Source organism: Ursus americanus, chromosome 10 (genome assembly GCF_024610735.1).
Source record: "Ursus americanus isolate L20-20 chromosome 10, mUrsAme1.1.p, whole genome shotgun sequence".
Taxonomy (NCBI): Eukaryota; Metazoa; Chordata; class Mammalia; order Carnivora; family Ursidae; genus Ursus; species Ursus americanus.
The window spans coordinates 67,021,567-67,043,443 of NC_142136.1; the positions used below are offsets into that span (position 1 = coordinate 67,021,567).

Genomic DNA, 21,877 nt, shown 5'->3' on the forward strand with positions numbered 1-21,877 from the left:
AGTATAGCTGGAACAGCATGAGCAGGGTAAGTCGGCAGGTGAGATTGGAAAGACAGCAAAAAGGCCAGAACATGGAGAACCTGTACACCTGGTAAGGACTCCCCAGAGATGGGAAGTCATGGGCTAGCTTTTGAGTACAAAAATGACACTCTCTATCCTATGGTAGAGTATATTTTGAAAGTAGAGTTGTTAGACTTTTACAGGGAAACAGATTAGGTGAAGCTGTTCAGTTTGAGATGTCTATTAGTCACCCAAATAAAAACATCAAGTAGGTAACCAGATGAATGCATATGCTGTTCAGGGAAGAAATTCAGGCTTATGACTTTAATTTCGGAGCCATCAGTAAGTAGATGGTATATAAAGCCACGAGAGTGGATGAGACAGTTACTAAGGAGGAAGGTCAGGAAGAGAAGCCTGAACCATGAAGGAATTTATCATTTAGTGGTTAAAGGAAGAACCAGCAGAAGAGAAATGGAAAGGAGGAGAAGTTAAGAGAGAGGTCCCAGAAGCCAGAGTAAAGAAAGTGTTAAAAAGGCAGGAGTGATTATGTGAATGCTAGGTTAACATGAGGATGGAGAGCTGACAAGACTCAGCAACATGGGGGTAACCGGCAATCTTGACAAGGGGAAGTACGTAGTGATCAGAGAGTGAGGTGGGTTCAGGAGAGAAGGGGAAGGGAGGAAGTAGAGAACGTGAGTGGAGATCATTCTAATGAGTTGTGCTTTAAGTGGGTAAGGAAATGGATTGGTGGGATAAGAGCAATCAAGAAAGGTGCTTCTTGTTAAGATGGAGACTTATAGGAACTACCTGACTAATGGGACTGGCCCAGTAGAAAGGAAGACAGTATCAGAGAGAAAGGAGCAATTGCTGGACTGAATCCCTTGAATGGATGATTGAGAGGAGATCTAGTGCCTAAGAATGAATAAACCTTTGCCCCAAAACTTGTTTTCATTGATCTTGTACTCCTCTGTTTTGAAATATTAAGAATCCTGTGAAAATGAGGAGCTTGCTTTGTAGGTTATGACCAAGATGTCTAACTGAATGTAAGCAGAGACACTTGCCACTCCCAGTTACCCACTATCTGGCCGGATCTTCTTGAATCTTATCTCCCACTCATACTCTCTGCTCTAGCACCTGTGTTACATCGAAACCTTTACGTGCTTACTAATCTCCTTGTGACAGTTTCACTTTGGTCTATTTCTAAAACACAAATCTGGTTATGTACTCTTAGGAGCACTCTTAGAAACTTCCACAGACAAACAGTCGCCATCTAAGTTTCATCTTGTCAGAAATGACACAGGAGGCTTCCTATTTATAGGTCCTAACCTCCCCATTTCTTTTTGTTTCCTCCCAGTCCCCAAAGCACCCCAGCCTGCTGAATCCCATGAGGAAAGCCACATAACTTCTTACTCTTTCCAGAGTGTGGAGCGCCCTCCTCACCCAAGCATCCCTTACATTCTGTCTGAAGAACTGTTATTAAGCTTCTGCCGCATGATTAGCTGCCAATTTTTCTAAGTTGTCACATCCCTTTGTATATCTACTTTAGTACATATATCACAGTAATTCTTTTCCTGCCTGGCTCCAAGACTAGCAATCTGAGGTAGACTTACTTATCTTTATATCTATCTACACAATATAAATAAGATCCTTAGGAATTTATGCATGCTTGCTTAAATGCACAAGACTATTTTCTCATCATGTAAATTAAGGTAATATGCAGATAAATAAGCATTTTAATATTACAACCTGTTTTTGAAAACGAAAACAACCAAAAAAATCACCTGGGTTTCTACATTCAAAACATGTATATTAATAGCCTGCTGGAAAATATATTCCAGAAGTGCAGATCAGTGAATGTTTTCGACAATGCCACAAATGGTTCTTTTTGAAAAGGTAACATTAAACATAATTTAAACCGTAGTCTTGGGCTAAAAAATTTACCAGCTAGAAAAGGTTTCACAACTGCTTTCTACAATTTTAGATGCTTCTATGACATTCACGTCCATTATCCCCAAGTGACATCTCTGTAACTGCTTCTTCTTGAAGAGCCACTTGGAAAATGATGATTTAGCTCTTTGTCACCACTTCTACTTTACTAAACATCCTTTCTTTCTTTCCCTTCCCCTCTCCTTCCCTCCCTTTCTTCCTTCCTTCCTTTCCTTCCTTTCTCACCTCCCCATCGTCCCAAGTTATATATTTGATAGTCAATATTTAATTATGTACCCTCTCTGGAGAATTAACCCCAGTCTTCTGTTAGAGTGGACAAGAGGTAGTTGTCTAGCTTCATGGAATGGAGGAGGTGAAGTATTTTCAACCTGTACCCTTGTTCTGGCTCCTTCCTTCTTCATCACCAATTCTGGAGATTCATGAATTCCTCAGCTTTTGAGGCTTCTTCAGTGTAACACGGTTGGTTCTTTCCTCTCCCCACTATGATTTGAATCTGTTTTCTCCCATATGCTTTGAAAAACAGCCACTGTGGTCTCCTCTCCTGTTCTCCCTGTCTTGGGTGTGTGTAAGTTCCCGCATGGTGGTTTTGGTAAAATTCTGGAACGAATGTGAGTATGCTCAATCCACCATCTTTTTACCAAGAAGCTTCTTACTGCATTGAGATTTCAGGTTCTGCTTCAATTTATCTTGCAGGCAGACTTTCCCAGGGCTCTATTTTTCTGTTCCAAAATGGTCTAGCTGCCTGGCTGGGCTTAGCAACACAGCTATTATTCTGGGATCTCCCCTCAGCACCATCTGTCTGGAGGATCCCCTCTGCCTCTCTATGCTGAATTCCTGTTTCTTCAATCTCACCTCTTCCTCCTTCTTGGTTAGGGACCGGTTTTATGAGCTTCCTGAGAAAAATGCATGGGAGATACGACTTTTGGTACTCTGCATCTGAAAAATGTCTACCTCACACTTATTTGATATTTTGTTCAATGATAGGATTCTAGGCTGGAAATCATTTTCTCTCAGAATTTTAAAGGCATTGCTCTAGAGTATACATAATGAAATCCATAATCTTCTAGCCTCCATTGTTAATGGCGAGAGAATTTATACCATTATGATTCTTGCAACTTTGTTTGAAACCTGATTTTTTTGCCCCCTGGAAAATTTAAGATTTCCCTTTGCCCTTAGCATTCTAAAATTTCACAAGGCTGAGCCTTAATGTGAGTCATTTTTATTCATGTGCTCATTCAGAGGGCCCTTTTAATCAAAGAAACTCTTGTCCTTCAGTACAGATAAAGTATCTTAAATTATTCCTTTGAAAATTTCTCTTCATTTCTCCTTTGTTTCTTCTTTCTCAAACTCCAAATTTTCAGATGTTAGGCCCATAGGACTGACTGACTTTTCTAATTATATTTTCTTCTTTCATCTTTTTTTATTCTATATTTTTGGAGGTTTCATAACTTTTATCTTCTATTACTTCTACTGAGTTAACTTGTCATCATAGTTTTAATTTATAAGAACTCTTTTTATAGCAACTTGTTCTTATTTTAAGGATGCAATATGTTCTTTATCCTGAGAATATTAGTAAGTTTTTTTGAAATTTCATTCACTTCCCTGCATGATTTATTTCCTTTAAGTTCCTTTCTTTTTTGTTTTTGTACTATGGATATTATCTTTCACAGAAGCTTTCTTCCAATAACTAGAGATCCTTAATTCTCTCTTCTTATTTAAGAGTGAAGTATGCGATGGTGGGGCTCATCAATTATTGGCATGCTCTGGCTATGCAGTTTCACTCGAGTATTTGTAGCCTTTTCATTGAGCTAGTCATGCTCCCCAGAAAAAAAATCTTCCAGTCTTCTGCCTACAGGCCTGACTGCCAGTATTGGCGAGCCACATGTGGGAAGGCGGCTGGGGAGTCTCACTACTTGATAAACAGATTTTTTACTTAATCTCTGTTTTCAGTACCTCCCCTCAACTGTGCCTGCTGTGTCTCCACCCTCCCAATTCAGAATCCCTCCCATTCATCTTTTTCAGACAATAACCTTCTGGTCTTCTGGCACAAAAGGGATAACTGGCTGCCTGCAGTGGGACAGGGCATATAGATGTTTCTTAAACAGATTTTCAACTGATCTATTTTCTACCTCACCTTCAGAAGAACATTCTGCTGCCAATTTGAGTCTTGGGTTCTTTAGGGGAAATTGGGTAGCTTCTCTGCTTGCTCTTATGTGAGGTTTTAGCTTTCTAGGGGCTTTCTAAGTCTTTCATGCTTTTTGGCTTCCAAAATTTGTTGTTTTTTCTCTGAACATTGTCATTGTGGATTTATAAGTTTAAAAAATTCTCTTAGTAATTTGGGTAGGGTTTTGAGAGGGAGGAGAGGTAAGAGAATATATTCAATATATGCCATCTTTTTTGATATATTTGAAATTGATTTTCAGTAATTTCCTTATTCTCTCTTAATCTCTCTTATCCATAAAGTTGGAATAAAGCCTTTGTCTACTTTCCAAAGATGTTAAGAAACTGAAAAATGAGATAATAATATGAATAGCACTATAAAGTACTACCAAAGTACACTTACTTAATCTTGCAGGCTTTCACAAAGGAAAGTGTTAACTTCTTTACTGCATATTAGTGCCACTATTATTTTTAGAAACATTTATTTTCAAAAACTATAACGTTCCTACACTATATAAGCAGAATTAAACAACAACAACAACAAAAAAACCTATGTCTTACCGAAAGGGTCCACAGGTAATTGGCTCTAAAGAAATATGATGCATAAACAAGCTTCTGTCTTTTAGGATGCCTAGAAAAATATTTCACATTATGTATTAATGAAAATGTATTTTACATTATGTATTAATGAAAATCTAATGGGAGATTTTATTTTGTATGCCTGTTTATTACACATTACTATAAATATTTACATAAAAATTTAGATATTATAGGCTTGAAATATTTGACTCACAAATTGATGACTATACACTAAATAACTCAGTGTAAACATATAAACATATAAAGGAAATCAGTATAAATTTAATCAGCTGATGTTAATCATAACTCAAATGTGTTAGCTAATTGCCATGCAAATATTGAATTTAAAATTTAATCTTATGAAGGTTTTACAAGCCAAACTTTAGATATTATTCTCAGTATGCAATTTGTACTTTTTTTAAAAAAAGACTATTTTAGGGAGCAAGAGAGAAAGAGCACGAGCATGAGTGGGGGAGGGGCAGAGGAAGAGGGAGAGACTCCCTCTCAAGCAGACTCCCCACTGAGTGCAGAGACTGACACGGGGCTCAACCTCATGACCCATGAGATCATTACCTAAGCAGAAACCACGAGTGGGACACTGAACCAACTGAGCCACCCAGGCGCCCTGCAACTTGTACTTCTTAAACCTTCAGCTAGTTAATTAGTAGGGGATCGGTTAAATAAACTACAATATGTTGATACAGCCACATGATCAAGTACTATGCAACCATAAAAAAGAATGAGAAAGATCTCTACATAGTCATTCAATATTTATTGTGGGATTTATCCCATGTATTTCAGAACTAAGCCTCTATAGTCTAATATGTTTATTCCTCACTATCTGAATTCTTCCTTTCCAAACCCAGGAACCAAGTATATAGTGAGAATAGTTAAAAGTTTTATTTATTTTTAAGCATTCCATGGTAACGAGATAGGAAGCCATGGAGAATTTTAAGCAATCAAGGGGCATGATCTGACCTTTTTGTTACCAGGATGATTCTGGCTGCTATGTTGAGAGCCTGGAGGAGGGGCAGAGGCAGAAACAGAGAGATGAGTTAGAAGCTATGACTGTGGCTTGGATGAAGGTGGTAGGGGCAGAGGTGAGAAGAAATGATCAGATTCTTGTTATATTTCAAAGGTAGAACCTATAGGACTTGTTGATGGGTTGCATGTGGAGTATGAGGAAACAAAAGAGTATACAAGGACATTAAGATTTTGATGTATCAATTGTCAGAATGGCAGCGAGAAAGGAAAAAAGAGGAAGAGTGGGTTTGGACAGGGATGGAATCAGGAGTTCAGCACTGGCTGTGGTGACTTGGAAATGCCTATTGGCAATGTAAGTACGAAAGTATCAAGCGCAAATGAATAAATAAGTCTGGAGTTCCAGGACAGGTTAAGCCTACAGATACAATTTTGGTAGTCACTGAAGTTTAAGCAGAGAAGAGCTCTGAGGACAGAGCCCTGGGGCACTCCTATATTTAGAGAAGGAAACGAATAAGGAAGAAGCAGCAAAGACAACGGAGAAGTGGGTATGCAGGAGGAGAACCAAGAGCATGTGGTGGTCTCAGAAGAGTGACCGACTGTCTAATGTGGCTGAAAGATGGAGCCAAACGACACGGAAATTGCTGCTGGATTTGACAATATGGAGATTACCATGTGACTCAGAAAAGAATGATTTTGGTGGAATGGTGAAGGTCAGTCAAAAACTTGACTGGATTCCAGAACCTAAGCTTTAAATTATTATACTAAGATCTTACTAAATTTTTATAGCTTTTTTTAATTTAAAGAGTCATTACTTTATAATCACTTCATGCTTCCCAATTATAGAGAACCTCCACATACTAGGTGTTATGAAGGAAGTGCTCACATAACAAAGCAAGACATGACTTTAGCAAACCACACTGTAAAGTCTTGTTCAATTATCTATACACCCAAAAAAGCTTAGAAAAAGAACTTAAAAATACTGTGTGTAGTACCTACAGAGAGGGAAAAGATATGAATTCAAAGCAAATTTTACCGTCTGGAGTGCTTTTCGAAGCTTTTAAGGATTTTTCTTGACTTTTTATTATCCTGTCGAATTCATTTAACAAGTTTCTTTTAATTGGGGGTTCTCCTAAAAAGAAATTTCCATACGTGTTTTTAAAGCAAATAACATCAATTTTATTTTTCCAAAGCCTATATACAGTCCATTTTTTAAAACTAAAGAACTGACTCAGAATTTATTAGGCAAAAAATACTTAATAGTTACAGTTTAAATAGCGACCATCTATTCTGAAAGAGACAATTCATTTTTCGATATCTATTTTTTTTTAACCATTTAAAATACCACTATCTAATAGGGTCTAGGAATAAAAACATGTTACCAGTTACCAAAGATATCCTACTTTTTAATAAAATAAACTGGCACCGAATGTAACTGCAGGTTTACTGGAAATATGGACAAACAAAATTTCTTCAAGTATAACTCTTTTCTGCATTAAACTTGAGAAGGAATGTATTATGTAGGTCCTTGAATTAGGGTGAGTAGAAGAAAAGACTTTTTAAAATTACCAAAATTATATTAAAATATTAGTAAAAGTATTACTTACTTAAAAATTCTACAAAGGCTGAGAGTAAAATTAAACCATAATTTGAGTTATGCATGTTCATGTAATACTGAGATAACATGTGATAATAGGTACTTTGCTTTTTGATGCTTTATTAAAGGGAGTGAATCTGTAAAATTTAATAAGAAGTAAAAATATCCTTGTAAGCCTTTATTGTTAGATTATGAAGTGATTTAATTGTTTAACAAGGGCCTGTACTATTCAAGTAACCAGAAGCTGATCAAGATATATATTTATATATATTAGAGGTGAGGGAAATTAAATAGTGATGCTGTTGAGAACATTTATTAGAAGTTTGAGGTTTTTTAAATTTTTTTTCTAAGCAAGGCCAACCCACTTGGGAATACACATGAACAAAATGGGTTCCTATAAATAAAGCCATTATTTTCCATAAAAGAATTGTTAATCTCTTAAAGCATCTGCATTGCAGAATATTTACTAGAGCACAGCAATAGTTTAAAGTAAGTATCATAAACTTACTACTATTCCCATAAAATAAACTTGGTACAGAATGTAATCTGGATAACACTTAAGCAAATCTGTACCCAGCAGGGTTACTGAAGGCACCAAGTGGAAGAGTGAACTGACTGGCTTCAGTGTCTTTCCCTGTAATCCGAAGAGACTGGACAAGACCTGTGATAACTCAACTCAATTCTATGAGTTTATAGGTTTTAAAAAGGAGCTAGTTATTTAAGATCACCCACTTAAAAGCAGGAGACTTAGATATGGCATTTACTTTAATTGTATTTGATCAACAGATTCAATTATTTAAGATTATTTTTAGAGATACTAATGGAAAAAAAAATCACACCTCCAATTAACCTAATTGAACTAAGTTGTTACATATACATTTAAAAGAGAAGTTAGGCTATAGTCCAAATAGCATTAAAACCAGAATGCTATCTGCTAAAAGTAACTGACTGTAGAATACTCCCTAGATGGAAAAAAGGAGGCAAACCAGCACCTATAGCTGAAACCTACTTTTAAAGTTTGTAAGAGCCAGAGTTGGAATCTCTGTGTGCTCTCTCTATATACATAGTCATATTTATTTGAAAACAGTTACTAAGTTGTATCATGCAGGCTGTTACAAGCAGTTTCAGATTTTCTAGGGAAACTAACTTTTAACAGTAATTTCTCAATTATAACTATATTAATGATCTCTAAAAATACATTAAAAGAACTTCAGAACATGTTCCTTAGTACAGACTCAGATATCAAGAGTGAAATCACACTCCCCTAAACTATACATACAAGTCTATAAAAATATAGCTTATAATACCTGAATTGCTTTAAGCTATCATTCCACGATTTTTAAAGACTTAATTTTAAGTGACTGGCAACATAAAAGGAAAAAATAGACACTCACCAACTGAGACAAGTGCATCTCCTCTTCTTTTTCCAATTCTTGAACTGAACAAGACCGTTTCCTCGGTGTTTTGACGTGTGAAAAGAGAGTGTTTGGCATGACTTAGCAGTTCAGAATCTGTCAGCTCACCATCTTCCATAAAAGCTTTGGCAATCTCTACCGTTTCTGTTTCCAAATAGTTTTCTGGATCCTTGGAGTAAGTAGAACAAATTTCTATATTTGTTTTCACAGGAAGATTAGAAAAAGTTTCAGTTTTCCCAATTTCTGTTTTTATGTTTTTAGCTAAAGCTTGTTCTTTTCCCAAAAGATCAATGTTCTCAACAAGAGATACTCTGCTTCCCAGTAGCAACTGCTGGTTGTCTTGCTTCAGCTGAGAGGGACATGGAGAAAGTTTAATGGAGAAATGATTTTCTGAAGAACCACTCTCAGTGTTACAGTTACTTGATAATTTAAATTCTTTATTGTAGTCCTTTTCCAATTTGGAGTTTCCACAGTGTTCTAGGGTTCTCTTATCAATACAAGAGGAAGGAGGTATTTTTGATACATCTTGTCTAGATGTAGATGAATGTTGAAGACCACAATCAGTTCTGATCAGATCGAATTCTTCTAACATTCCCTTAACTTTGCATAAGGCACTTTCAGAAACTGGCACTTGTTTCCCACTTGCTGTGCTAAATCCAGAGAAAGCAGATGATAGTAAATTTTGGGAGGTATGTAGCATAGTATTTTCTTCATTTGTGAACTTGTCTGAATGTTCATTATTTTTAAATGATACTTTGGGAAAGAGTTGCTTGGCACTATCTTCTATCTTGGAAAACACCTGCCTTGCCTTTTGTAATGCAGTATCTGATACTTGCACAGATTTTCCACTTGCTGTGCTAAAAATCCCACAAGCATTCGTACAAGGGACTGACTTGGGAAGATTCCCTGTACTAAGTTTACATATATTAGAAATTTTGGAATTATTCTGACAAGGTGGTATTTCAGAACCTTTCTCCAATCCAGATATACTTTGGTTAAGTTGTAAAGTTTGTTCACTTTGAATGTCAGCAAAAGCCTTATGTGAAGACAAATTACGTTCTGCATTATCCAAAGAGTTAGAAAAAACAATATCCTCCGAATCACCCAGTGCATTAGGATAACCTGCCACAATTTTCGCGTGGTAAGTGTCTGATTTACTCTTGGTCTTTTGCTTAATTACCATACTGCAGTTGTCTGTAAATCTCTCTGTCACTTTTGTCTGGTGTCCAACAAAGATTCTTTTACTACTTGCTGTACCGTATGCGGGTACAGCATTATTTGAATCCGAATTCAGTTTTTGAATTGCATTAAAATTATTTGAGTCAGATATGGCCACTTTAATGGCTGTATTTTCATTTTTGCATGAAGAGCTAGTCACAAGTCTCTGAACACAAATATCTTCATTTACACTTTGTGGGTTTGTGTCTGCTTCTCTTACAGTGGACATTATTTCAGAAAAACTAGTGTTTTCTCTCTCTCTAACATTGTTCATTACTGGCTCAACACCAGGAGTATCAACTTTATTTTTTAAAAGATATTCTGATTTATTATACACTTCACTGGAATAAGAAAAATCAGAATGGTATGAATACCTGTTAGACACGGTACTATTACTTAAGTAAGTTGAGCCTTGTTTTTCAGAGAGATGATTTTTGTCATTTTCAGTTATACTTGAACTATTTCCAGAAATAGTTCTACTTGAACTATTTCCACATGAAGGATTTTCTACATAATCATCAGGATATTCTTTTAAACAGATCACTTTGGCAGCATTTATTTCTTCTGGTTGATCATCCAATTCTCCTTCTCTAAGCCATTTTTTTGCTTTAAATAGTGAAGCCTCACTCACAGAAATTTTTCTACCATGTCCTGTGTAAAACGCTAAAGGTGAATTTTCAATGGCTGAATAAGTGGATTGATTTGTATAAATTGTAGGCTTTCTTCCTGTTTTTTTTTCTGTATCTTCATGTACTTTAACCTTCAGAGAGGAACGATCTGTTTTAAGATTTTCAGTTTGCTTGTATAAATTATCACTTAAGAGCATGGGTCCCACCGCAATCTCATTAGAAACAAGTTTTTTGTCCTCTAGAGAATTCTGCATTTCTTCATACTTTGGGGCAGTTGTTAATTCAATGGTCTCACATGCTAATTCAGGCCCATCTTTACATTCCTCTCTGTCCTTGGACATCTTTGCCCCTTGATGGCTAAAATTAGTGATTCCACTATAATCTTGTTCTTTTTCATCAAAAAGATTTTTCACTTTGTCCAAAGATTCCTTTGCAATTTCTATTTTTTTCCCACTAGCTGTATGAAAACCCAACATGGTAGGTTCCGTGATCTTTTTTATTTCACTTTCTGGTCTTTGCTGGAGGGTCAGTAATTTATTTTTGGTACAAGTTAGGTCACTTTCTTTCATTATTTTGTCTTTTCTTTCAGTATTTTCTGTTTCCTCATGACTTGAGATGTCTATTTTGTTGATATCTATGCCAGAAAGTAATTCAGAATTCAAGGAATCAGAAAAGTTATTCAATTCTTCCTCTGTCCATTTTTGATCGAGGAGACTTATAACTTTATTTAATGACTCTTTGGAGACCCTTATATTTTTCCCACTTGCAGTATGAAAGGATACATCAAAAATGTCAAGATCTTTTATGTTTTGCCCCATTGTATTAGCTGTGAACTGTTGCTTATTTGATGTATTAACATGAAATGTTTCTTCAGCTTTTGCAACTTCCAAACAGGTTAAATCTGACAGACCTTCTTTAATTTGGGTGTTTCCTTCCTTCATAAACTGGCTAGATAATTTTAGATCTATGCTATGCTGATCAATACATGGGAAACTCTCTTCTTCTTCATGAATATAAACTGTATCATTTTTACTTGAATCACTGCCAACAGATTCTAAGTTATGAGTATTTCTACTGGCATCGGTACATTGGTTATCTTCATTTTCTGTTTTTCTCTTGTAACTTTCAGTAGTTTCTTCAACAAAAATGCCAGCAGTCATTTCAATATTATTTTGTAGTATTAGTTGGCTTTTATTATTTTCCTCATTTAAATGTTTATCATTGTTACAATCTTCTATCTGAATCATTGAAACTGTAGAATCATTACATTTACTTGAGGAGAAACTTCTTGTATCTAATTCTACAGAAGTTTCCTCACTGATATTCTCAAGGTCACCGAACAGCTTCTTAGCTTTTTGAAGTGCTTCACTACCAACATTCAGTTTTATGCCACGAGCAGAATAAAAGCCTCTAAACTCCACTTCATTTTTATCTGCTAAATAGCCAGAAGCACTTCTGTTACAGTTGGTTCTCGACAAGCAGGCAAACTTCTGCTTACCTCCAAGTATACCTTCAAATTTCTTACTGCTATCTACCTGAGTAATAGATGGCGCATTAGTTGTGAGATGAAGATCAGTATCTCTACGTTCCTCAGAAGTGCTGTTCAATATAGTCAGCTGGCTTTCAGGCATTTCAAATGGATTTTTCTGTATTATGTGGCTTGGTTTTTTAAACTGTGTAAATTCAAACTGACTTCCTGATTCTTCCAAAATGGTAGAAAGTTCTGTAATTTCTGCCTTTTGGCTAGGTGTTAAATTATGATTTGAATTAAAATCTCGCTTTAAAGATAAAGTTGGAGGAGCTGTGTGACCACTTTCACTATCAGAAACATACGTGCTACTCTTCACAAACCCAGGTACACTATTAATTGACTGTGGATCAAGTGCAAGAGGTTTGCTTAGTTTCTTTTGACTTTCTAATGATGAGGTATCTACAATTTCAATACATGCTAAGTTAGTAGGATAATGTTCTTCAATATCTTTGAAGAGCATTTTACTTTTCTTAATGTTATGCTCAGAGAGTTCTATCTCTTTATTAGAAGCTGTTCTGAAGCCACTTCTAAAACTGTGATTTGAAATTGGATCTGATAGTCTTGCCCAATTATTCATGTAATCATTATTTCCATTTGATTTCCTAACTATATCCAAAGTGATGTCTGATTTTGAATCTTGATCTAGAGTCATTTTTAGTTGCTGCTTTATGCCATTTCTGTTCTTTTCTGTAAGATCATCTATGTTTGATGAATCAAAATCTTTCATAATCGACACTTTGGCTGTTTGTTTGTCCTCCATGTCTGTATACATCACCATGGTAGAGTTCTTGAGAACAGGTTCCCTTACACAACAGAGGTCTGCATCATGAAGTTCCTTAATATTTCCTAAAACAGGAATATTACTTTCATTAGTTACCTCTAAGATAAAATTATTCTCATCATCTGGGAAAAGTTCTTCAGAGTTTGGATTGACAGCTATTTTTGAAATTAAAGTAGTTTCCTTTTGGTCTTTTTGGATTGTGGTGAGATTTGCATTTTGGTTGAACTGTACCTTCATAGAAGGTGATGCTACTGTTACATACTCTTCAGCAGACAACAGCTTAGCATTTTTAGAATTTGCATTTAAAACATGTATTTCTTGATTCTTTTCCATGGGAATACTTTTGGTTAATTCAAAACCAGCTTCACGATTCTTACATTTTAGTTTCTCTAACATTTTATGTGATTCTTTTCCTCTAGAAATCACGACTGGGTTTGATGGAGGATCCCTGGAGCTAGGAGTTAACAGACTAGTATTGTCATGGTCAGATGAAAAGCTTTCTGGGGAATGAAAGTGAATACCACTACCTTCCACTTCTGAATGTGGCACAGGAGGGTGACTTACTGCAGGCAAGACCTTTTCTTTTATATCTGAAACTCTTTGACTTTTTGCATCATCTTCACAGTGTTTTTCCTGCAAGGATGACAGACAATCAGTTTCTGTGATTATAAATGACTGCAGTTTTTCCTTATTAGTTTTTGCTTCTTTATAATCAACATCTTGAGGTACTGTTTTATCATTAGGAGAACTAGTTCCATTATTGGAAACTTTTCTCAGAACTGTCCCAAAAGAGCTGGTTAAAGATACAGTTGGTTCTTCGGAATCATTCTGTAAACAGTTTTTTTTGACAGGAGATGAATGCAATAAACCTAAGCATGAAGACAGAAAGTGGCAAAATTAAAGTGCCATCAATCACATTCACTAAGTATTTTCCACTAAGTAAAAAAAACTAGTACCTAAAACAAGAATTACATGAAAAGTAAGAAGTGAATGTCAGGCTTAAGACAGAAAGAATTCTAAATATTCTCTATTTCAACTTACTACATTTTCTAACTAAAGATAAATAGGACTTAGTATTTTTTCTAACATGTATCAATTCAATCAAAATTAGTATGTAGTTCAAGAAAGCAGCTAGCTATCATAAGTCAAATTCAAAGTAATTTTACTGGAAAATAAAATTAGAAAAAATTCATTGCTAATGTGAGTGAGGGTGAGAGCGAGAAAGGAAGCATGCATGTGCGTGCATGAGTGGGGGGGGAGGGGCTGTGGGAGAGGTAGAAGCAGACACCCTGCTGAGTGGGGAACCTGACACAGGGCTTGATCCCAGGACCCCAAGATCATGACCTGAGCTGAGCTGAAGGCAGATGCTTAACAAACTGAGCCACCCAGGTACCCCCCCAAAAATCAGTTTTTAAAACAGGTTCTACAGATGAAAGACCTGAAGGATGACCTATCTCAATTATAAAGGCAAATGAGTTAAACTGCTCTGAGTTAATCTTTTCAACGTACTGAATTCCCTATTAGCAAATCAAAATTACTAATCTCATTTTATTTAATCAGTGACCACCACTACACATTAGCTCTTTCATTGATCTTAATTCTGACATACACAGTATCAAACATTTTTCTCTGGATATTAACCCAAATCTCAGTTTCTCTGTACTCCAGTTCTACCAAACCTGTTATTCGCCAAGATATTCCACCCACTAACATCTTTTTTTTTTTTTAATTTTTTAAAAGAATTTTATTTATTTATTTGACAGAGATAGAGATAGCCAGCGAGAGAGGGAACACAAGCAGGGGGAGTGGGAGAGGAAGAAGCAGGCTCATAGCGGAGGAGCCTGATGTGGGGCTCGATCTCATAACGCCGGGATCACGCCCTGAGCCGAAGGCAGACGCTTAACCACTGTGCCACCCAGGCGCCCCCCACTAACATCTTCTTAAAGGAAGATGAAATCATCTTTTTAACATACAATTTAGCTACTGATAAAGGAATTGTTGCTCAAATAAAAATTGAGTTTCACCGTGCACTCTCCGACACCCAGAGATACGGTAATAACTCTAAATATTCTCTAAATACTTAAGAAAACTATGTAACAACAATATCAAAAATCACTTTCATTTTAGAACTGGCTTAAACTTAGGTAGCAATTAGTGCTTTTTTCCTATTTTTTTACATGACAGAATATACAGTAAATAGCACGATACATTTATAGAATTGTCAAACTTGCATACAATAAAATTAAAGCAGGAAGTAGTCAAAATCTTGATCCTTATGAATCACATGCTGTCTTAAGAGTGATGACTATACATATTCTATGGAAACTGATCCAACAAGTCTGAATAGAATGATTTTGAAAACTGTTAATCAAAGGCCTAAACAATGCCTGTAGGCATTGCCTCACACTGAAGATACAGAGATTTTAAAAAACCAAAAAACTACAGAAGGAAAACCAAAAAAGAAACTAAAGAAGGAAAGCAGGCAGTGTATTTTTTAGAAAGATTAAAGAAAGAGACACATATTCAAATAAGAAAACTTGTCACCATTCATAAAACTATATGCATTCTCTCTCTCACAGAAACACACACCACACAGAGGTACCTGAATCAGCATTTGTAAATGTCAGCTGTCCTTCAAAAGCGTTTGCTTCGAATTGGGCTGAATGGTTAGTTAGTCCCGATTCCTGATCTTTCTGCGTTTTCAGTCCTTGATAAGATGTTTCATCATTTATAACATAAATAAATTTCTTTGTTTTCTTTTTCAAAGTGGATATTAAACCTGAATTCTTCAAAGCTACAGAAGTATGTTTGATAGTGGCTGACCAGCTTCCATTATCAACTGAACCTAAAGAATCCTCTTTCTGTGAGCAAATAGCATGTTTTTCCAATCCACTTTCAGGCATTTCAAGTTCTTCTTTAGAGTTTGGATCAGTCATATTATTTGAGAACACTGCACTGGACGTCTCTTCAAGTGATTCTCTTATTCTGAATATGGACTTCCTGATACCCTGAAGTGGAGAAGCTATTAGAGTAGTTTCAGATACTGCTTGCTTTAGTGAAAGAATAGAATCCTCATGAGTTCCAAGACACTGCTCTTCATCTATCTTATTTACCACTCTTCCCTCATTAAATGTCATCTCTGAATACTCTGGTACACTTGAAATCTGTGGCAAAGAATTTTCCAAAGTTAGAAAGTTGGTGCTTTCTTTCTCCGTGATTGTGAAGTCTTTTTCTGAATTATTTTGGTCACAAGAAGAAATATGCAGTAGAGGGGTTTTCTCCATCTGGGTTCCACTTAGACCTGAGAGAGTTAGGTGGGACCATTCAGAGGCTGAATATGGTACAACTTCCTTTGAGATTTTACTTCCATTCCCAAAGGGCTTCTGATTTATTACATTCCAATCTAATGGATCACTGTCATTTGGTTCCATTTCAGATAAAAATGAATGTTTATTTTCTTTCATTTGCTCTTTAGCTTCTCCATATTCACTGGTTTTTGTTTCATTGAAAATATTTTTCCTGGTCTTGCTAGTTTTTATTTTTGGTAGATTTGTTTTATATTTAGGAACACATAATGAAAAACTATCTTCTTCAGAAACATCTGCAACTGTTTCATGTACTTCATCTTCTAGGACACTTGGTGTTGACTTTCCAAAATGGTCTCTGCAGCTATTTACTTTACCAAATGCATTCCCTAACATCTTCCCCAAACCTAAAATTTAAAACAGAAGCATATTAATAACATTTCAAAATACAGTCACATAATTTGTACTATTCTTGCAACCTTTCTCATAGAAATTATATATACCAAATAACACATAAGGTAGTATTTAAAGGGTTATCCTGAGTGCTAGCTGTTTTTGGAGGGGTGAGAGGGAGGGAGTGCCACCCTTCTACTGTTTTTCTGGTAAAGACTGTTTCCAATGTCCCCAAAGACTTTTATTCATACTCCGGTCTTAAAAACCTTTATCAGCTCTGCACAATTAAAACTCACTCAATCTTACTATATATATATGCAATTTAACATTCTAAGATTTATCAAACCAGATGTTCCAAATTAATTTTGTGGCCTGGGGCACCTGGATAGTGCAGTCAGTTAAGCATCCAGCTCAAGTCATCATCTAAGGGTCCTGAGATGGAGCTCCACATCAGGTGTCTGCTTGGGATTCTCTCTCCCTCTCCCTCTGCCCCTCCCTATACCTCCCATGCTCTCTTTCTCTAAAATAAACAAATAAATTTAAAAAAAATTTGTGGCCCTACAGTAACAGAGTAAAATATGATTTTACACACACATACACACACAGTTATCCAATCCTACACATTTACAGACTTACACATATACGAAAAAAATGCAATATTCCTTTTTTTTTTTTTAAGATTTTATTTATTTGAGATAGAGAGGGAGAGTGTGCGTGAGCGAGACAGAGAGAGCATGAGCAGGGGGAATGGCAGAGGGAGAGGGAGAAGCAGGCTCTCCACTGAGCAGGTAGCCCAACGAGGGGCTCCACCCCAGGACCCTGGCATCATGACCTGAGCTGAAGTCAGATCTTAACCGACTGAGCCACCCAGGTGCCCTGAAAAATGCAATATTCCAATGATCTGATTAGGTAATTTTTGGTACCCCTGAAACCCTAATTACTTTCTAATTAGAAAAGAAGGCCTTCACATTTTGTTAACTATTAGTTTTATTCTTACCTCTGTAAGGTTTGAGCTGTAGGTTTTGTTTTTGTGTCACAACTGCAGCTTCTTTTTTTTTCTTTAAAGATTTATTTATTTATTTGAGAGAGAGAGAGTGCACACAAGCTCGGGGAGGCACAACGGGAGAGGAAGAGAAGCAGATTCCCTGCTGAGCCCAACACAAGGCTGGATCCCAGGACCCCGAAGATCACGACCTGAGCCAAAACCAAAAGTTGGATGCTTAACAGACTGAGCCACCCAGCTGCCCCTATAATAGCATCTTTAGTATTATCTTACCATGATTAAACATTTTCATTTACATCAAGTTAGCTTCAGGGCACCTGGGTGATTCAGTCAGCTGAGCATCTGATTCGCTTCAAGTCATGATCTCAGGGTCCTGGTATCTAGCCCTGCTTTGGGCTTCCTGCTCAGCAGGGAGTCTGCTTGCTCCTCTCCCTCTGCCTGCCCCCCTTGTCCTCTCTCGCTCCCACACTCTCTCTCTCAAATAAATACAATGCTTTTAAAAAATAAATCAAGTTAGCTTCTACGCACAGTATGTTCAGTAATTAAGAAGGAAAAACAATGTATTTTCACTTTCAGAAAGGAAGAGCAATACTTCAATGATGTCAGTTAAAAACAGCGGTTCAATTAAACAGAAGGACTTACCTTGACTTTCAGCTTCTCTTTGATTTTTGTTTTCTTTATCTGGCCCAGAAGGGATAAACCTATCATTTTTCTTCCGACTTTCATCATGGTTAGAAAAACAGCTTTTAAAAATCTGCAAAAGTTATATTTTAAAGTCACTAGTATAAAAACTCTCATTGCATTTATATTCAACTTAGAATTACTTCATATGAAGTCAAGAAAATCACATATAGAATCAGGTTTAGAGACTTTCTCAAAGGCTTAGAAAAAATGCAATATAAATAATTTCTCAAGGCATAATTGTAAGCAACTGCGACAGCATAATCAAGTTGTCATATTTACTTACGGCAGTAGTGTCATTAGGAAATACAGCTGCAGAAGCTTCCTCATCTCTGACTATTAAAAAAAATTCAATTTATCAATACTGTATAATATACCATACACTAAAGTTATGTGAAAACTTAAGTATTTTTTTGTTAGACAAGACACATACACTATTGGAGTAAATGATGCATTTGAAACAAAATGAATGGACTCAAGTATGGTCATTAGAAATGACCTGAGCATATGTCAATCAACATAAACTACATTCCATTCCTTAGTACCACTCATAAGGCGCTTCTAAGAAACTGGTTTGATGACCCTGACTTTGGGTGATACTATCCACAAAGACTTAGGAAATCAGATGGAGCTATGGGGTTATGACTCAAAAGATAAAGCTTGTAGACTTTAGCATTTATTTAGATAATAATACTGTCTAAACGTGTATTTTATGTTAAATACTTCTTACTTTTTAACATACTTTCACCTCTGTTATTTAATCTAAGCAACAACAAAAAAAACAAAGTTAAATTCCCAGCTAAAGAGAAATCAAAATGGAATGGATTTTTGCTAGAATAATAACTTAAAAAATCCTGGTTTGCCTATAAATGGACTCCTATAGAATACCACTCCCAGAACACCACTTAAGGTACTTGTGATTTGTCCTAATCTATACTAAGTAGAATTATTCTGAACTACTAACGCATTTCTCAAAGGTAGTATTATCTATTCTAATCACTACTTATCTTTTCACATATTCTTTTTGTCAGAAGCCTTAGAGATGACACTGTATCAACATCAGCTACTGTCTTACATAATACTCATTTGCTAGTATTACCTATTAGCACAGTAGAACTAAGGGTTGGTGGTGTGGCTAAAGAACTTGACCAAGACATATCAGGATCCACCTCAGCTCCTAGACTTTCAGAAATACGTTTTGGTGTCTGACCCTAGAAATAAAGAAAATATTTATTTCACAGAAATGCGCTGATGATTAAGAGTATTTTTTCATTTATCATTTACTGAATGCCTACATGAGATTATAGGTACACATTTGTAAATTTCAGGGCAAAGGTAGGACATTGTTATCAAATTCTCAATTACTGTACAATAAAAATAAAGCAGGCAGAATATTTACCTTCATAAGCTTCGGTGTATGAAATAAGCTTCCACATACCACTGGGGGTAAAATGAGGGGAAAATTAGTAAGTTTTACATTTATTAAAATTTAAGAGTATTCTAGAAATAAAAAGCCTTGTTTTTAATCATACCCGACTTCTCTCTTTGTGGTGTTATATGTGCACATCGTAGAACAGGACTAAAATGGAAAAAAAACAAAAATCCTTCAGATTATTCAAAGATAACAGAAATGGCAAGAAGAAACAAAATATTAATCTTATTAAAAAACAAGATTTTCCGTCACATCAATTATTAGACTTACACTACTTTGTAATATTTTGTTACTTTTTAAAAAGCAAACATCTAAGAATTAAGTAACTACTAAATTATATTTAAATGTCCACTGAAAGTAATGCATAAAGTACTCACAAATTTCAGCTCCTAGGAACTGCATGTTTTGAATTTAAAAATTATGTAAAGCGAATCTATAAAAGCATTCTATTCTCTCAAATGATTCAAAGTACACAGATAATTGATTTTAAGCTGCTATGTCAAGGGCATTGCTTTTCATCATTATTTTTGTAACTTAAAAACTTAATCGTATACAAAAACCAATGAATTCAACATTATAAGAAAAACAAAGTAAATGTTTCTAATGTAAAAATTATTGTTTTAAAGGACTCAACCTAAAAGGAGATTATTTAAAAATAGAAGATCCTCTTTCAGGCTCTTAGTCAAAATATTAGCATGAAAATTAGATGCATTTCTATAAAACAAATAGCATATGTAGGAAAATATTTATTTAAATGTTTTAATATAACACATCATACCTTTCACTAAGACAAGAATTTAGAGGTGGGCTGGTAACATCACTTGTTTGATCCATTTTAGACTTCATTGTGCAACAACTTTTGTGTTTACTACTGGCAATATCCTTTCCTGAAAGAGTACAAGAATGCAGTGAGGATGTTTATGCTCTGGATTGCGAATTTTCATTTTCTGAAAGTATTTATTTTTTTAAGATTTTACTATTTGAGAGAGAGAGAAAGAGCACAACCAGGGGAGAGGGAGAGGGAGAAGCAGACTCCCTGCTGAGCATGGACCTGAACACGGGGCTTTAACCCTCCCAGGACCTGGGAGATCATGACCTGAGCCAAAGTCAGATGCTTAACTGAGCCACCGCACCTCTAGAAGTATTTAAAAACAAAAAGTCTCATCTATACTGGGAAGGAAAATGTATGTGGAGTTTAGTCTGAACTGGTTTCTCAGTTTGCTGATTCCTCCCAAAAGGGGATGTCTCAAAGGATGTCTGCCCCCATTCAACAAGTATATAATATACATAGGACACTTAGGGAAATGCAATTCAAGACAGCTTTAACTTTAAAGAGTTTATAATATAGCAGGAGAAATTTTTTGAAATTTCACACAAGTGGAATACAGAACAGAGTGCTACATGTTCTATGATTAAGTAACATGCACTTAGATAAGAGTAAAGAAAAAGACATTTACTAAAAACCTACCAAGGTACCAAATCTGACCCACTGCTGAAAATCTGTCAAAACAAACAACAACAACAACAACAAAAACACCCCAAATTCCCGAGTAACAAGGACTTTCATGATCTGACTTCTTAATTTCTATGACATTCTTTCACATTCTACTTTTCAGCCATACCCAACCACCTGCATATCTTGTAAGAATGCACTCTTTCACTCTAGGCCTTTGTACAAACTGTTTCTCTCTCTTTATTTCTCTTGATCTGGAATATCCTCTTTCAGGCTTCCATTTTGAAACTCCTTCCTCTGGAAAAATTAAGTGATCCGTAACATAAGATTAAGTGATTGCTGCTGCCATATGTTCCTGCAGAGTTTATCATACACCACTCCTGCTTTCCCTACTAGAATGTGAGCTCCCTGAGGTAGAGATCTTGTCTTATTTATCACTGTATCCTTAGCAACTACAATCAATGTCTGATGTTACAGTCATGCCACAATTCCTGGCTGAATGTATTAGCAATGATTAGAAAACACTTCTACATCTACTGTCGCAGCAGTAATGCTCAGGGTTTCTAAAGCTATATATGCCTCTATCAAATCCCTTCTATTGTTTTTCAATATTCCTATTTTCTGTATCACAAATACAGCATTCAAGGCACTTATTATTACTCGTAAAAATAGTTTTAAAACAATAGTTTCTGTAACTGATCCTATAATCACCAACTTAGAAAAGTTTTGGGAAAAATAAATTGTATCAGTGTTAATAAAATAAGGCAAAGAC

At 35.8% G+C, this 21,877-nt stretch overlaps 1 protein-coding gene across 1 annotated transcript in view; it reads right to left on the minus strand.

Annotated features, from left to right (window-relative positions):
* The window catches only part of BRCA2 (BRCA2 DNA repair associated), a 59,487-nt gene that overhangs the window by 29,516 nt on the left and 8,094 nt on the right, over nucleotides 1–21,877 (minus strand). The window contains exons 4-13 of the mRNA XM_045796995.2: nucleotides 20,431–20,539; nucleotides 19,753–19,799; nucleotides 19,620–19,660; nucleotides 19,320–19,431; nucleotides 18,507–18,556; nucleotides 18,182–18,293; nucleotides 15,441–16,550; nucleotides 8,659–13,707; nucleotides 6,704–6,799; nucleotides 4,669–4,738 (exon numbers count right to left, since the gene is read on the minus strand). Of these exons, the coding sequence (XP_045652951.2) occupies nucleotides 4,669–4,738; nucleotides 6,704–6,799; nucleotides 8,659–13,707; nucleotides 15,441–16,550; nucleotides 18,182–18,293; nucleotides 18,507–18,556; nucleotides 19,320–19,431; nucleotides 19,620–19,660; nucleotides 19,753–19,799; nucleotides 20,431–20,539 (6,796 nt within the window). The remainder of the gene's footprint in view (nucleotides 1–4,668; nucleotides 4,739–6,703; nucleotides 6,800–8,658; nucleotides 13,708–15,440; nucleotides 16,551–18,181; nucleotides 18,294–18,506; nucleotides 18,557–19,319; nucleotides 19,432–19,619; nucleotides 19,661–19,752; nucleotides 19,800–20,430; nucleotides 20,540–21,877) is intronic.